General features: G+C 40.4%; 1 protein-coding gene across 19 annotated transcripts in view; it reads right to left on the reverse strand.

Moving 5' to 3' along the window:
• Positions 1–18,923, reverse strand: part of ELAVL4 (ELAV like RNA binding protein 4) — a 156,083-nt gene that overhangs the window by 47,448 nt on the left and 89,712 nt on the right. For 16 of the 19 annotated variants that reach the window (XM_008954947.4, XM_003829569.5, XM_034964853.3 and 13 more), the window contains exon 2: positions 11,513–11,753. In XM_008954947.4, coding sequence (XP_008953195.1) covers positions 11,513–11,753 — 241 coding nt within the window. Of the gene's footprint in view, positions 1–11,512; positions 11,754–14,851; positions 14,939–18,923 lie in introns of all 19 variants that reach the window. The other 3 variants (XM_034964866.3, XM_063601166.1, XM_034964874.3) reach the window with 1 other exon arrangement.

The raw sequence follows: 18,923 nt of genomic DNA on the forward strand, positions 1-18,923 counted from the left end.
TGTGGTCAGGATTAAATGAGATAAATATAAGGCGACATCTAACATCTGGCATCTAGCAGGTGCTTAGTAAATGTAAGTTTCCATTCTATTCTCCTGCCTTCTCAGATGACATCTCCTACTTCCTACTTGGAATTACATAACCTAGGATTGAACCAGGAACAGACATCCACCTTCCCTCTCCTCCCCCTTTATCCATCTGTTGGCCCAGGGCTAACACCCTTGATGAGAAGTGGTTAGGAGTTATGAGATAGGAGCAACCCATTTATAGACTGCTTTCATTTACAAAGTGCCTTCGCATGTATCACCTGGTTTGAATTCACAAGTACCATCCAAAGAAGGTAGGGTTAAGATTTATCTTCTCTACTGTGTATTGAGGAAATGGAGATCCAAAGGGATAACATGACTTACATAAGGTTTCAAATACATCTATCAAGTATGGGGTGGGGAAGGCAAGGCAGGACTTTCAGTGAAGTCTGTCTCAATTCTAGTTAGTCTGATGCACTGGGTTTGGTATTTCTGACCAGAAAGTGTTTGGGGGATGTGTTTGTGTGTGTGCCTGCGTGCGCACATGCCTGCCAGAAAAGTGTTTGGGGGATGTGTGTGTGTGTGTGTGTGTGCGTGCCTGTGCACGCACATGCATGCCAGAAAAGTGGGGGATGTGTGTGTGTGCTGGGGTGTGCGGAGCTCTTGGGTAGTGCTGTCTCTCTCTCGTACTTAGAGGGTGATCTGTGTCCATTGACTGGTGAGGGGCACTGGGAAGAGCAAAGGTGGCTGAAGACTAGTTCCAGTTTCCACAGTTAGGACCAGGATATGAGAGTGACATTTGAGTTTCCTGTTTGTTGTCCAGCTCAGGGCTCTGGGTAATGAGAAACCAGACAGAACTCACTGCAGAAACCCTCACGAGAAAGACGGAAGCTGAAAACTGAAGTTCCTGCATGTCCAGCCTTGGGGACTGAAGGGAGAGGAAAGACTGAAGTGACTCAGAAAGCAGTAATACTTCAGTAATACCTCAGTTCAGGGCAGCAGGCAAGGAAGGCCTGCTTCAGAACACCTCCTCCATAGGGCACATTGTTTATACCTTATATTAATAAAAACAAGAACTCCACTCAGGCAGCTTCTCTGTGTTACTGCCTGCCCTAGCCATAAAAAGCAAGTCAATCAATCCAAAATGGACCCAGGCAAGAAAGATGAGGAAAATTCCATGTATATTTTTTCAGGCTTTCTATCCAATCCTGCATTACAGTGGGCAAGTGTCTCCACAATCAGAGGCCTGTCTCCAGAGAAAGGGCTACAGGGCCAGTGGTGGGAGAGGGTGTGGGGATTCTGGTAACTACTTGAGAAAGGAACCAAAGTTGTCACCATTCATTTTCATTGATGTAAAGAAAACTCCTAGATGGGAATTGAACAATGAGAACACATGGACACAGGAAGGGGAACATCATACTCTGGGGACTGTTGTGGGGTGGGGGGAGGGGGGAGGGATAGCATTAGGAGATATACCTAATGCTAAATGACGAGTTAATGGGTGCAGCACACCAGCATGGCACATGTATACATATGTAACTAACCTGCACATTGTGCACATGTACCCTAAAACTTAAAGTATAATAATAATAAAAAAAAAGAAAACTCAAACTAGGTGGTCCGTTTGAGTCATTTAACCACAATTAATTTACTAAATTTCCTCTGGTCTCCTTTTACCATTCTATATCCATTTCCTTCTATTCTGTTTTTTAAAAAAATTCATGGCTATTTCAATTTTAGTTTTTTCCATACTATCTAATAAGCCAATGAAAATCCTTTTTGGATCAAAGTGACATGTCAAAAAACAAGAAGGCAGAAAGAGGAAGCAGGACAAACACACACACACACACACACACACACACACACACACACACACACACAATATAACAACAACAACAAACCAGGCAAAGAAAAGAGAGGAAGAAAGAGCAAGAAAAATAAGCAGCCAAGTGCTCTTGACTCGTCAAAGGAAGTACTGAGTATAAAAGCCTCTGAAAACAAACACTAAGGGCAAATATCAGGGATTGCTAAGTGTATATTTTATGCTTATATCACCAATAAAATTATTTAATCTGATTCCAGAAGTTTGTGATGAGAAATTCCATTAGCGGCCATAGGAATTAGAGTTATTACCCTAACTAGCTGTATCCACTTTGTGTTTATGAGGCCTTGTATCTCACCAGACATTCAACTACAAAATAAGGGACATGCAGAAAACTCAACTTAGAAATCCGCAAGAACTTTAAGTAGGTGGAAAGCAAGTCACTGAGCAAATGGGTATATCACCTTAGAGAGATAAATAATGATTCTCAGATCACAGACGCCATGGGAAGTCTGAAAGCTGTCAACTTCCTTCTGTGTTAGGTAGAGTTAGTTACTAGCAAAGTAGAAGGAACGCAGACCTCAGAATCAGACTTGGGTTCAAATATCAGCTCCACCGCTTATTAACTGTGACCCTGGATAAATTATTTAACATCTCTGAGCTTCAGATATTTCACTGACACAAAGGTGGTATCCCCACTTACCTGACAGAGTAGTCCTGCCTGTTCTATTCATTATCTCTTGAAGATGTCTGTATTAGGCAGCTTGGGCTACCATAAGAAGATACCACAGACTGGGTGGCTTAAACAACAGAAATTTATTTTCTCACAGTTCTGGAGTCTGGAAATCCAAGATCAGGGTGCTAGCATGGTTGGGTTCTAGTGAAGGCTCTTTTTCTGGCTTGCAGATAGCTGCCTTCTTGCTTGTTGCATGTGTATGGAGAAAATTCCAGTCTCTCTTCCTCTTCTTATAAGATCACTAATCTTATCAGATCAGGGATCTACCATTATGGCCTCATTTAACCTTAATTACTTCTGCAGAGGCCCTATCTCCAAAAACTATTACATTGGGGGTTAGAACTTCAACATAAGAATTTTGCGGGGACATAAACATTCATTCCATAACAATGTCTCTGAAGCTTGGCTCAGCTGCCTCCTCTGCATGGACTGGTCTCCTACAATCTAATCTCTACCAAATTCAGGGCCAAGTTGAAGGCTCGCTTTTCTTTGACACTTGCTTTGAGAATCTCAGTCTATTGTCATCTTTTTCTCCTTTGAACACCCATAACTGATGTTGTCTTCATTCAGCACAGACAGAGTGGTATGGTAACAGAAAGACCATAGACTTTGCAGTCAGATGCCCTAACCCCACTCACCACCTGACTAATTCTAGGTCTTGGGTTCTGCATCTGCAAAATGGGAATAAAATCACTGATCAGGCAACACTGATATAAAGCTTCAATGAGATAACATCTATAATATGCCTAGCACTGTAGCTGACACACAGTAGGCATTCCATCAAACCTCCAACTTCATTGTATCATTACGAATCCTTTTTCACTATCCTTCCAATGACATTAATAGCCAGGACCAAGGAAAGGTAAGATTGGGCCTTGGTGAAGAACAAAACAAAACAACCTCCACTTCCCTCTTGCCCCCGCCCACAAAACAGCAAGGTAGATGTGTAGTTAATATGCATAATAAGCAGCCAGCTCCCCGTCACTTCCAGACTTTCATGAAGGGCTGTCATTTGTTCTGGTTTCCCTGGCTCGTTGGTCCTGCAGCAACACATGGGCACAAACTATGTCTTATCCATTTTGACCTCCTCACAGACTGTGATACAGAATTTCAGAGAAGGGAAGGAAAGGGAATAATATCTATTTGGTCTGAGAGAGTAGACACTAAATAAATACTGTTGGTTGATTGAAAATGTTTTAAAAATATAAAAACCTTATACAAATATATGATCTCTATCTGAATTTTATCTTCTCTCCAAACTAGAAATATCTTCTCCTATCAAAGCTCAATTTTGGGACTGTAGAAAAAACGAAAAAGCAACTTAAAGATCTTTAGTTTTTACGAGAAATAAACACAGATACAGAGTTTATCAGTTAAGAGCAGTCAGGGAGATGTGGAATGGGGGCGAGGGGGCAGATTGGAAAAAGAAATCACCACTACTACACCTCACAGAAGACAAGAAGAAAATGAATTTCCCATTAACACATTTCAGAAAGCACTTTCCTCCTACCCTGAAGCTGATGAATTACATTTTTAGATAATGTGTGGAAATTTCAGTTTGACATTACCTTCCTCCTTAGTTCCTAGTCTCAATCAACCAGGCCATTCTACAGAGAAGGGAGGAGTGAGTGAGTGAATGTGTGGGTGTGTGTGTGTGTGTTGGGGGAAGAAGAGAAGGCTGCGTGAACAGGGAATTGGTCTTACGAACCAAACAGTCAGCTAAAGTACAGAAATAGAAAATTCTTAAAATACCCAGCCTGATTCACATCCTAGGTAAAAATCCTTTGAGACATCTCTCCTGGGATGTGAGAATACTTTCCTACGGTTATCTGAGTTCGGAAGCAGGGCAGAACTGTCTGATTTGGAAGGTAAGATGAAGGGGAACACAGCCAGGAGGCAAAAGGAAACCATACCTGGTCTGTAATCCTGACTACAGACATCCTGGGAAAAAATTGTGTCAGAAGATGCATAATGTACCTGCACAAACCCTAAACCTCACAGCTCCACTCAACTGCCAACCTGCCCTAATTAGAAAGGATGGAAAGTCTCTGATTCCCCTTGATGAGTGTGTAAGAAGCACAATGATTACATGGTTTACTGTTTGCACTTCACGTTCTGACGTTCTTCAAGTTCCCCTTAATAAGGCAGACTCCAATTCTCCTGTTTTGTAACCCCATTAGGCTGCCAAATCTTCTCCATACCTAAAAATTTTCCACTCACCTCCAACAATAGCCAACCCCCTCTTCCCGAGTCAACAAATCAAAACTCTTTTATTCTTCTTTGTAGAATATGTATGACTGCAGGGAGGTGGTAAATAAAATGACAGATGCAAATCTGCCTGATTTTCCTCTGAAATCAGGAGATACATCACATTGTACTAAGCACATTTTCCAAATCAGCAGCAAAATATGCTGATAAATGCTACCATTTGCTGTACTCTTCCCATCACTAATGACTTTCCGTCTTATGTGCATGTAGAAAAGTTCATTTAGCTAATCAATATCTTGGGATTTTCTTGGATATGCCTAAATGAGGCTGGGTTTTTATTATGCTTAAATTGTAGGCAGCATCCATTTCAATACAGTGCTTGCACAATAAAGAAAAGGTGAACATACTGAAGAGTATTTCACGAAAAGAGAATATCAGAAGTGAAAAAACCACTCCAAGTCTAGTCTTCTTTGTTTAGCTAAGCAGTGACCTGTTTAATACCAAAAATTTATCTTTTTAATGCACTGTGTGCTATTTTCCAAAACAAAAGATTCTGAGCTCTAATTATGTTTTCCCTGTATTCAAAAATTTCATTCCCTAGGTATACAAGCTGAGTTAGTTTGTAAAGGGGAGGAGTCAGTTTAGTATTTTGGGGCAAACTGCCAGAAATAAACTATAAATTTGACAATTCACAATTAGTCAGTGCTGGGTTCAAGTACCACCTCCCGTTACTTGGAAGCTAAGTCACGTTGGCCAGTAATTCAACTGCTCCTGATTTCAAGTTTCTGCATCTGTAAAATGGCCATCATGAGGATTATGTGAGACTCCGTCTACTGATCTCAGCACAATGCTTGGCACACAGTAAGTACTCAAAAGCATCGGCCATTATGATTCTCCAAGATAGCTTGATTTATTATTTAAATAAGCTACTATATTTAAAGCATTATTATAGTGCCCAGTAAACATATTAAGGCACACACAAAAAATAAAAGCTGTTGCAGTTATTCTTATATATCTGCTGGGTGTTGTAAGAAATTATGCCAATAAACTCACCTTGGGGCTGAATTCACATTTTGGGAGTGAGTTCAAGGAATTTTTATATCTTAGGATTTTTCAGAGCCTTTTATTGTTTATATAGTTATCTCAGAAGTAAAATTCAACCAAATTCCCATAGTGTTCCTATAAGTCCAGTACATGAAAGTATATAAGGTACATTAAAACAATCCAGAACCCTCACTCCCCTCTCCTCTTCAACCCAATAGACCGTACTCTGTCATGACTCAAAGCCTAGATGCTCTAATAGATACTGTGGCCACCGCTGTGGTCCATTTCCCACATCTCACCTACTGAGAGAGACACGCTCAGGATTGTTAGCACTTTCAGAAATTCAAGAAAGAACACAAGTTACCCAGTGTTACTGCATCAAAACTGAGTTGGTTCCTTTAATTAGAGTTGTAAATTCAGATACAAAGGCAGCAGCAAAATATCCACCCTCTTGCCCACAGTAGTGAAGGTCATTTATTTGGCCTTATTCTTTTTCCACTAAATGGTATTAATTAAACCAAAGAGATGTATTATAAAGGAAGAAATGAAGACACGGATTAGAAGTGGTGTTTAGGAAATGTTGTCTTTGTCCATTGGGGTACAACTCTAACTGACTGAATTTTTTGGTATGCTTAACTTCATTTGACCATGCTGCTTCATATTAGACCACTGCTTCCAAAGAGACATGTTCCAGCACTACTTCTTTTGTCCAAAGCACAGAGGAATAAAAAATGCTTTTGTTCTTTGACTAAAATTTTAGCTCTATTCCTTTGCTTTTCTTTCCTCTGCCTAAATCCTTACCCTATCTTTTAAACTTTCCCCAACAGCTCCAGCTAACACCAACCTCACCTCTTCCAAACACCTATAGCACTTACGTATTAATGGTATGTTCCATATACTTGTCTCTTAATAGATTCAGTTTTGTTATTGATAATGTTCAGTTTGGTCTGTCCTGTCCTCAAAAACTCCCCTTCAGAGCTCACACTCACCTGAAATGAATAGAAAGCTACTCTTAAAAAGTACACTGTGGCTAGGCACAGTGGCTCATGCCTGTAATCCCAGCACGTTGGGAGGCCGAGGCAGGCAGATCACAAGGTCAGGAGTTTGAGACCAGCCTGGCCAATATGGTGAAACCCTGTCTCTACTAAAAATACAAAAATTAGCCAGGCGTGGTGGCGGGTGCCTGTAGTCCCAGTTACTCGGGAGGCTGAGGCAGGAGAATCACTTGAACTCAGGAGGTGGAGGTTGCAGTGAGCCGAGATTGCACCACTGCACTCCAGTCTGGGCAACAGAGTGAGACTTCATCTCAAAAAAAAAAAAAAAAAAGGACAATGCATGGATACACAGAGAGTGACATGAAGTAAAAATACAATTCTTTTTTTTATCACTGTGATGCAAATAATCACACAATGTAAATAGGCAGGTCAAAACTGTTTGTTGTCTTACACTGATTTCTTTTTTCTTTTTCTTTTTTTTTTTGAGACAGAGTTTCGTACTTGTTACCCAGGCTGGAGCGCAATCTCAGCTCAATGCAACCTCTGCCTCCCAGATTCAAGCAATTCTCCTGCCTCAGCCTCCCGAGTAGCTGGGATTACACGCGCCCACCACCACGCCTAGCTAATTTTTGTATTTTTAGTAGAGACGGGGTTTCACCATGTTGGCCAGGCTTGCCTTAAACTCTTGACCTCAGATGACCCACCTGCCTTGGCCACCCAAAGTGCTGGGATTCCAAGCGTGAGTCACTGCGCCTGGCCTAATTTCTTTCTAGAGATTTTTCTTTTTTTTTCTTTTCCTTATTTGTTTTGGGGCGGTAACAAGATAAACACTTACAAAAATGCAAAAAAGGCAAAGAAATAATAATAATAATTCAGCTCTGCTGGTTTCAAGACATACCCTGAGCCACCTAACCTTGCCCTGGTCAAGCCACATGTTTTCTCCCCTAAAATACTGATCACATAGGAACTTGGATTCAGTAAGGCAATCTCAATGTTTACAAAACAAAACCAAAACCAAAATGGTAACAAAACAAAAAAATAAGAAACTAAATCAACTCCTTGGAGTTCATGGGAATAATATAATTTCTACCAGGTATTTGGTGTTCTTTGCCTCAGTTTCTAGGTTGCATGAACTCTGTGGGTCACATGACACTTCCTTTGTTTTCCCCAGCAGCAGAGGCTGCAGGTAGATGAAGAAGAAAAGCTAAAGACTTAGCTTCCAATGCCATGATGTGTCACGGCTGTACACAAAAGCAACTCAGGATATGCCTTTCTTCTCCCTGGTACCTGGATTATTCTGGTGAGTGTCCTTTCCCAATTGGAAAAAGAAAAATGTAATGTCTCTGAGAAGATAAGTAACAGAGATGTCCAAAAGCAAGGTATCTTAAAACTGGCATTTTCAGTAAATTTGGTTCTACTCTGAAGGAAGACAAAGGCTGAGTTATATCCCCAGAGGATGATAAATATTGTTATCTTTGCTCCCTTTATACACATGAGTCTTGTTTAAAGCCACGGTACATTAGATAGACTCTCCAGAGGGTGCCCAGCAACCTCTGCTCAGCAGAACACAATGTTGCATTGGGTTATGAAGTGCAGGTTAGGCAGGGTCTTTACCCTGTACATGCCTCCAAATAAAATCATGCTTTTGGAAAGCAGGAGTGACTCCCAGCTCCACCACCTGCTAATACCTGTGCTGCCTGGGGAAATCACCAAGCTTCAGTTTCCTCATCTAAGAAAATGGAGGCTGCTCTCCGTGTTAAATGAAATAGGGTATGTCCAGCGCTTAGCAAGTATCCAGCACAGACGAAGTGCTTGATAAATGGTGATGTTTATGTCCCCAGCACATAACGCTTAAGTCCATGACCAAATTTCTTCTATCTGTTCTCAAACGGAGAATTCATTGACAATTCACAGCCAGGGATGAATCTAGCCTGCTGGTAAGGCTATCAACAGAGTCACTTCCTCTCTCTGTAAAGAGATTTTAACATTGCAGAAGCCAGAACCTTCTAAGGGAATCCATTACATTCTCTTAGGGAGTGGTTGGGGCTGGAAAATCTTAATCTTGAATTCTTATCTCTTTGCCACCTCCCACCCCCCAATCCTCCCACTGGATATTTAGAACTCCTTGTAAACTTCACAGGATCGAGATGCATTGAGATCTGTAGGAGGTGTTGGAGGAAAAAGGGGGACTAGGATGTTAAAAATCAGGGCAACAAAAATACCCATGATGTCATTTACCCTGACTTCTGAACCACCAGCTGCAGCCTCTCCACTTGCCTGGTGTGATATACCTCACCTCTTCCAGCCTGCATTGTGACCTAACCCCAAATGTTGGCCTCGGGGAGGTCCTCAGCTAGAGCAATTCCCACTCCTTCCCCATTTCCCCACAGCCCTATCTCTCCCTCCTTCTCTGACTTTTAGCATAGCCAATTAAACCTGAACAACGGGTGGATGGAGGAAATATGCTGCATCTATGGAATGGTACAGCAGGGACTAGTTTCACTGTTAATTTAAAATGCTAGAATTAATTAGGTAGTGTAAATGAAGAATTTAATAAGCACTCTTTACAACCACAAGTTTTACTTTTATTAAACACTGCTATCAAATGAGGGCAAATATCTCTGGTCTCTCTCTATATTTCCCTGCCTCATTCCCATAAGCTCTCTACAAATAAAAATTTTTTGGGCCTGAATTTAAGAAGAATGCATAATTATAAATTTATGCCTGAATTGTATTTCTGCTTTCAACCCCATAAGCTTCTTCTTTAAGCTCAGATGCTACTGTATGTCTCTGCTTGTGCTGGAGAGGGTGCTAAACAAACCAAAGTTGACAATTTTGGTTTTGTATACCAAATTAAAGGCTGTCTTCGAAGCTGTCACTCCTATTCAAATCCACTCGGTGAACTACCAAATTAGCATTCTTTCAGTAAAGGAATCTGCTTGTTTAAACATGTGTCTTTAGAAAACAAGGAACAACACCATGAATCAGTACTTCTCAAAAATCTCGCTACAGTTCTGAAGGAATTCTGAAAAGGTGATTAATAATATTCACTAATATAGCTGGCAGAGTCTGTATTTTGAAGGTAAGGCTATACTAAAAATACATTTTCTATATAGGAGTAGGAGGAAGAATCATATGGTTAACTGGTTTTAATTTGGTTTGAATTATCATCCTATTATATAAAGATTATTCAGGAATCTAAATATTGGCTTTCTGAACGTATGGGAAATTCTGTTTAAGGATAGATGTTCCAGTGCTCTGGTACAAGATCATCAAAGCCTGGCCCTATTTGGAGAATTCGATAGATACTGTTTTTTCTGTTCTGGCCACTTTCCTTGAAGCATACTAGCTGTACTTACAATAATAGATTTATTTACTGAGGGACCACTGTGCAGTAGACATTGTGCTAGATGCAATATATCTAGTCTCTCATTTAATCCTCACAATAAGCCCTTTGAGACAAGCATTATCTTCCAGTTTTTCAAATAAGAAAATTATGTCTGGAGTGTTAGGTGACTTGTATTTTGGAAAGTAGCAGTGGTATTTAAGTTTTATGATTTTGCAAACTACTTAATTTATAAGGGGAAAAGATTTACATGTGAATTATGAGAACAGAAGAATGTATATATCTACACACACACATATAGAATGTATTCTCTGATTTAAAATAAAGATGATGTATATCCCTATTTTAATGATGCAGCTTCCTTTTTTAAAAAAAAAAAACTCTAGGACAGTTGCTGATTAATTAAACTGTCTAGGGAAAGGGAAACAAAAGTCAATACTCAAAACTGACAAGTATTTGAGTTGGATATGAATGATTTCAGGAGTGGAGTATCAGAGAGTAGCAGCTTCACTGCCATCATTACGTAGCCTAATATATTTCTAAGAAAATATTCTCACTGCCAATAAGATTATAGGGAAACTTTCCCCCAAAGAATTATAGTGTCAGTGTCTGGCAAACATTTGGTTCTCAATGAACAGTTGTCAATTAGGAGAAAATCAGAACCTAAAAATCTCATGTATTGAAGTTGTATAGGGTGTTGATTCACTTTCAAGTAAAAATGCCCTCACATCTCAAAGAGTATCTTCAAAACGAACAGACAGATAAAATAAAACAAAATACCTCAAATGCAGATCTTCATTAAGCATTTCCCTCCTACTGCAGAGTAGTTGTATTCCAGAATAATCTGCTATCCTTAGGGCCTGTTTCTCCCCAGGGACAAGGGCAGTTGTGTCAACTGTCCACACATCCACAGTGGCCCCCTTTAAAACACTTGTTTCAGGCACATGGAAGAACACTGGGCACACATGAAGCAAATATTGAGAGGAGAAGAATACATGAGCAAAAACTAGTGTATAGTATAGGGAGGGCAGAGTTGTGGGACTGGAAACTATAGAACAAAGGGAAGGAATGGCTGATTAAGAATAAAAGGAGACAAAATCAAAGGATCATTTTACATGAAGATGAAGATGTACCAAAATCTTCATCTGCTCCCCAGCAGTACCAATCTACAATAAGGTCTTATGTGGTGTATGTAGTGTGAGTTTATGACTGTGTATCCATGCCATCTTGCATGCAGGGTACATGATATAGACATTCAGGTGCACCATCACACATGTGCATTTCTGCTAAGATCTGCACATCTAATGGAACAACATAGCTTCAAATCCTGTGCATACCTGTAATTTTGTCTCTCACAAGTTTGCAGGATTCTATTTCACCAATGCTCCCGAAGAGACTCCTGAATTCTTCTTGGGTCATATTCTGGGGTAAATAGTTGACGATGAGGTTGGTTTTGCTGTCATCTGTGGTTGCCCCTGTTTGCATGGGAGAAGGACAGTTTCTGTTGTTGCTGGAGGGTCCATTGCTTGTATTGGATGTCGGACCATTTGACACCTGAGGCTCCATGGTGCTAATTATCTAAATAAAAATAAAAACAATTGAAAAAGCCTTTTGAAATCTCAGACACAAAGTCTCTTTTAAAAGTTTATTAATTTTTTTGAAAAGAAAGAGAAGAAGATAAAGCAAGATGGAGGAAGACACTGGGTTGTGAACACAGCCAATTTAGAAGCATGTTTTTAACCAAAATGTTAAACTCCTCTTTCTATTTTTAGGCCAGCCCATAGATTTTGAACACAGAGTAGAATGCAGTAGGAACTCTCCCATTATTTTGTTAATGAAAAGCTAATTCCTGTTTTCATTACACAATCACTCTCAGAAATGTATACTTAAGCCACACCAAATTATAATTAAAATGTAAAGTAATAATCATGATTAAAATTATAGTTCCATTAAAGCTGAAAAAGCTAAATATAGAGGACTACACTCACAAGATCAAATACAGTACCTGTTTATTAACTATCTCATAAAATAAAATGACATTAAATTAAGTGGGGTTGTTCAATATGGGAAGGGTTTAAATTTTCACTGATGCTTAATCACTGATCAAATTTTAGATTTTACAGGTACATGCTAGGGAGCTGCAAAGTCATCTAATGTCTTTTTTTTTTTTAATCTAGCCATTCTGTTATTGTTTCTCCCAGACCTCTAATAAAACAAAAAACATGGAGGCAAACTTTTCTCTAGGTCTCCACGTTAGGTCCAGCACCGCCTGAGGCTGTCCACTCACATATTACTCAAAAAGGACTTTCTCTTGATTAAAATATTTAATTAAACAAAGATTTCTGGCTGGTGTGAATGTTCCAGGTAGCATGTATGAGAATAAAGAAATGAATGAATCCCTATCCTCAGGGAGCTTATAGTCTATAGAGGACACAGACAGGTAAACAGCTGGTATAGGGCAGTGATCATGCAATACAGAAGCAATTACTTCTGCTTATAGGATAGGGAGATTTAGGGACAGTTCTGAGAAAATGCTGGAATAGGGTTTTACATGAAAAATGAATTTAAGCTCATGAAGTCAGGTCATGAAGATGCCCTGTATGGGATGACAAACATGGAGAATTGCAAAATTGCAGAGCCAGAAGGCACATAAGGGAACAAAATCTAGCTCAACACTCACATTCGAGATGAAGCCCAGAGATGTCCAGTTACTTCTCTGTTATCATAGAAAAATGGGGGCAAAGTCCAGGCCTGCACCCAGATTTCCTGGCCCCAAACGCAGCCCATAATTCGCAACTTTCCATTTTGTCTTACACCGTCCTCTATTTGTCCATCATAAAATGGCTTCCATCTCCTCAGAAACTGATCATCAACTCCTTGGAAATGAAATCATACTCTGCCACTTACTAGCTGTGTGACCTTGGCAAGGGACTTAAATCCTAAGAGTCTTCATTTTCCTCATTTGAAAAATGGGAACAATGTTACCGTATGGCAAAGCGGTAAGAACCGATCCAGTGATATGACTTATGTAAAGCACCAGAACAGTGGTGGGCACATAACCACAATCACTGATGTTTATTAGTTACTCTGCCAATCATCCAATGTGACTTCTCTCACTGTCTCCTCACAAGAAGGCAATGAAGCATATTCTAATATTCTCTACGTCTTATAGATGAGGAAACCAAGGCATAGCAGACATCTGATAACTAGTAGCTTCCATTATTATTACCATTTGCCTGCTCAGAGGATTTAGGGGGGAAGCATTTTCATTTACTATAACATACATGTAATAAAGTGTATAAATCTTAAGGGTACAACACAAAGAATGTTTACAAAGTGAACACAATTCACAACTGGGTAATTACCTTTCAGATCACAATACAGAACATGACTGGCACCCCAAATGCCTTTCTCAGGTTCTCATCCCTGTCATTTACCTCACCCCTCAAAGGTAACCACTATTCTGAATTCCAGTCCACAGATTTGTTTTACCTATTTTTTTACCTTTATATACATGGACTCATACAACACATACTCTTTTGTGCCTTTTCACACATGTATGGAGTGTCATCTGCTCTGTTACATGTAACAATGCATTGTTCTTCCCACTGCTATAGCAATTTCCATTGTGTGGAAATATTACATTTTATTTATCTGTTGATGAACATTTGGATTGTTTCTAACTTTGAACTACTATAGATAATGCTGCTATGAGCATTATGTACAACATTTTGGTACAAAAATGTACATATTTCTATTGGGGATAGTCCTAGGATTCTGTTTTTGGGATCATAGGGTGTATGTATATTTAGCTTCAGTAGATACTGCCAACAGTATTTCAAAGTGGCTGTATCCATTTATATTCCCACCAGCAGAGTATGAAAGTTCCAGTTGCTCCACATCCTCATCAATGTTCAGAGACTATTTTTTGTTTTTGTTTTTGTTTATTTTCTCATCTGAAGCAGAGTGGTATAGTAAAAATGGAATGAGTGTTTGAGTCAAGACAACAGGTGATTTAAAATCTGAGTTCTAGGCCAGGTGCGGTGGCTCACACCTGTAATCCCAACACTTTGGGAGGCTGAGGTGGGCAGATCACCTGAGGTCAGGAGTTCAAGACCAGCCTGACCAACATGGAGAAACACAGTCTCTATTGAAAATACAAAATTAGCTGTGTGTGTGTGGTGGTGCACACCTGTAATCCCAGCTACTCGGGAGGCTGAGGCAGGAGAATCACTTGAACCTGGGAGGTAGAGGGTGCAGTGAGCCAAGATTGCACCACTGCACTCTAGCCTGGGCAACAGGAGTGAAACTCCGTCTCAAAAAACAAAAAAACAAAAAACTTAGTTTTACCACTTATTAGCTGTGTGATCTGAGGCAGGTTACTTCAATACTCTGAGCCTCAGCTTCCTCTTCAGCAAAACTGGAATAAAAAGCTTGCCATGCAGGGTTATCTTCAGGATGAGAGATAATGTACATTAAATGTCTAAAATACAAAGGGCCCAGAGGCATCATAACTATTATTCCTCATCATGCCCCACGTAGGTGAGTGTTATTCTAATTCTTTCATCTTCTGATGGTCACAAATGATAAATGAAACAAAAAGGAAAACATGGCTCAAGAGGAGCCAAGGAAATAAAGCAGACTGAGAAAGATGGGGAGCATCTAAGATTCTTTACCATCATGTAAGTAATTTAAGTGGCTCCACTTCTCCCATCGCCAGAATTTTCTTCTTGGCTTCAGGTCAACTTTAGGATTCTAGAAGGCTGGTCCAGACAGCAAGGAGAAAGCAAAAAGCTTCTGAGAAGAATCTTAAATCAAGCTCCCCTCAGGACTGATAGAAGTTGTACCCAGCAAAGCCTATTCAGCCACTTTGCCTTCGAGGCAAGGGTCCAGGAAAAGAATCAGGGAGATGGTCCCCAGAGAAGGAGGCATGCTAAAGGGATGGCATTACAGAGCATCAGCACAACTCCTGGCTAGGAGGCAGGTTTCAGCTCTGCCAAGCTGTGGGGCCTTCTGGGTCTTTGCAGTGCCTCCATTTGCTGTGTTGTCTCACTGCTTCACTGAGTCAGGTGTCCAGGCAACAAACATAAGAAGCACTGCCAACTCGATAATGAACATGAAAATCAGAATTTATCCATTCAGGAGGCCGGACTACTACATTCGATTTAATGGCAAAAACCCCCCAGGCCCACAGTCTTTAGAAACCCTTCTCTGTTCTCTACCTTTTTCAGGTTACCCTTCTTTCAGCTCCCCAACAAACACCTAGAAAATATCCCACACCAAGGCAGCTTATTTGGTGCTAGTGATGGAGTATGTGGAAGAATTTCATGCTGAGATTCTGTGGGACCAAAACTCATAAAGGTCACCTGACAGTCAGGTTCATCTTTTGTTTTCAGATACGTGGTGAAAGCCAGCACTTGTCCATGTGAACATCTCACAGGTCCACCTCCTCCAGGAAGGCCTATGAAGTAACAAGGCTGCAGCAAAGTAATTTCAGTCCCCACATCAGCTTTGTGGCCTTCCTTGCATTCTATGTGGATTTCCTAATTTATGTTGACTCCAGGAGGTGAGTCCTGTCTGTAGATTAGACAGCCCAACTGGTCCCAACTAGCTTCTAAAAGGAGCCATGAGATACAATGCTCACTACTGAGCTACTTTAGCTGACCACATCTATAAATTAGGTCAAGTCATTCTCATCCAATGTAGATGGAGCTCTCTTTGCTCTGCATCTACACTACACAGTTATTGTTTTGTGTATCCAGAAGGAACTGATGAAAACACACAAATGGACACATACAAAGAGAGTTTTCTCAATTAAAGTGTGCTGTCTGAAAGCTGAGAAACATTTGCAAATGTGTTAATATACATCCTATAATAAGACCCCTCACAGGTCTTAATGATGCATCTTAGGATGCAACACAGGCTGAAAAAAAAATCAGAAATGTAAAACATCAGAATCAAATCTGACATGTGAATGAACCAAGAGAATTTTAAAACATTACCTGGAAAATAAGAGAAGTTGCCAAGATGTAAAGATATTAAATGCACGAATATGAAACTACAGCATTTTAAGGTTACGTGATAGACCTCAAAGACAGGACACCTGTTCTCTGCTTGGGAAACAGAGGGACAGAACAGGAGTAGAAAAGATGTGTGTTGGTAGAAAGCACATCCTCCAGTAAGTACAGAGGCTGGCTGGGCAAAATCAGAACACTTGCTTCCTCAGGCTAACACCTTTGATATTCTAACAGCACAATTTTCATTGCAAATAAATATATCAGTTACTCAAGTGTGCATATGTACTTTAATGAAACATTCTGTGTGGGTCTCACAGCCAACTTTGCAGCTGACCAGGTTCCAAGCCCCTGACTTGCCCTCCTTTCCTCATTTGAATAGCAATTAAGAACAGAATTACAGTCAGCATCCAGGATAGATCATTGAGGAGGTTCAGTTGACTTCAAACTCTAATGGATGTACAAAGCACTACATTAAATCTTTTATGTTTCTGTGATATATTTTAAGAAACATTATACAGGCAGAAAATTTCAGGGATAAACTATTAGAGCGGTGCACAATAACGTAGGCACTCAAATCCTGTCATTGTAAATGTCGATGGTTTGAATGACTAATTACTCACACTCAATGCATTAACCTCACCCCTCCCACCACTCTTTTCTGCAAAATATACAACAAAAGCAAGAGGGAAGGCTTCAGACGTGCAGCTGCCGGATCATCACCAGGGTCGTTTATATCTGCAGAGGGGAGGTAAGGAGCAGAGGCTCAGCCAGCCTCCTGCTCTTGGAAACTAAAAAGCCACCCCTCTGTTCCCTTCTGGCACCTCTCTCAACACAATCCAGGCTCCTTTTGTCTACCCAAGTTACCTGTAACACTAGTTCCTGGATATGTCAGGTCATACGCACATTTAAAAAGGATTTACTTCCACTATGGCTAGATCTGGGTATGTTAGATAAACAGAGATGGAGCCGAGATCTGTGCTGAACTCTGGGGATACAGAGATAACAAAGACAAAGAGCAGACCCTTCTTGAGTTCAACAGATACCAGAGAACATTAGGGTCCATGAAGCCCAACCCTGTAATTTTAAAGTGGAGGACCAGAATGTACTTCAACAGACTTGTGGAGACATGTCTACCTCCATACTTTTCTGAGTATAGCACTTTACAGTTCATTAAAATTCATGACCTGAACTGTGAGGTCCACAGCACAGAGATCACATCTGTTTTGTTTATTACAGCATCTCTTGAATGTAGAATAAAGCCTAACAATTGGTAGGTCCCAGATAAAGGACTGTAGAATGAATGAAAGTCCTTACATGTCCATTAGCTTACTGGATCTCTCAAACAACCCTGTGAGGTACAAGCCAATAAAGTACTAATATCATCCCCATTTTACAGATAACAAAAGAACAGGACAGGTAAGCAACCAGTCACCTACTGAGCACCTATTATATGCCAGGCATACACTTAAATATTATTTCAAATGCAGATTTTTTTTCAATTTTTAAAATTGTGGTAAAATACACATAACAAAATTTGCCAACTAAATAGTTTTAAAGTATACAGGTCAGTGGTATTAAGTACCTTCATATTGCTTTGCAGCCATCAGCAGAATTCTTGTCATCTTGGTAAGTCTGAAACTCCATACCCATTAAACAATACCTCCTCATTCCCCTACTTTCCCCAGCTCCTGGCAACTACCATTCTACTTTCCATCTCTATGTCAAATGCAGATTTTAAGAAGCACTCATTAGCCAGGTGTGGTGGCTCATGCCTGTAATCCCAGCACTTTGGGAGGCCAAGGTGGGAGGATCACCTGAGATCAGGAGTTTGAGACCAACCTGGCCAACATGGAGAAACCCCACCTCTACTAAAAATACAAAAATTAGCCAGGCATGATGGCGGGTGCCTGTGCCTGTAATCCCAGCAACTTGGGAGGCTAAGGCAGGAGAATCACTTGAACCTGGAAGGCGGCGGTTGCAGTGAGCCGAGATCACGCCACTGCACTCCAGCCTGGGTGACAGAGCAAGACTCCACCTCAAAAAAAAAAGCACTCATTCAAGCAGGAGGGTTAAAGCTTTGGCTGGCATGGGTCTACTATTGAATGCTTTGGCCCTATATCCTCAGAAAACCTATTGAATGCCTTGGCCCTATATCCTCAGAAAAATGTACACTCAAACAGCATTTTATGTTCACTAAAGCCAATCTATTATCTCCAGATTGAAAGTTCCCAAATTGTTCCTTCCCATTCGAACCTGCAGCATTTTTGGAGCACCTCTGTGTAGACTAGCACTCTTTCACTTCTTGATAGGAAAGTTTAGAATACGGCCTTACCCCAGCCCTTCCACTGACCTACCCTCTGCCCTCTACCTACCTCACACCAAGGTGGCTGAGAACTGTTAATTAAGCATGTTGGCAGCATATAGTGTCTATCATCTTCACTCGGCCCCTCCACACTTTTATCTCAGCCCTATTTAATGAGTCAAAAGGAAAAGAATAGAACCTGGTGGTTCAGGGCAGCCTTTGCTCTTACTGGTATAAAAAGGACTCAGTGAGATAATGTACATGGAGCACTCAGCACTATTCCTGGCATGGTAATCCCTCCACAGATGCTAGTGGTGACTGATGCTAATATTATTAGAAGAGAACAAGGAGAAAGATAAAAACCAATACCTAAGAAACTAGGTTAAGAGTTAGACAAGAAAAGCTGATTAGCAATATAATCAAAAGTAA

This window comes from Pan paniscus, chromosome 1 (genome assembly GCF_029289425.2).
Source record: "Pan paniscus chromosome 1, NHGRI_mPanPan1-v2.0_pri, whole genome shotgun sequence".
NCBI lineage: Eukaryota > Metazoa > Chordata > Mammalia > Primates > Hominidae > Pan > Pan paniscus.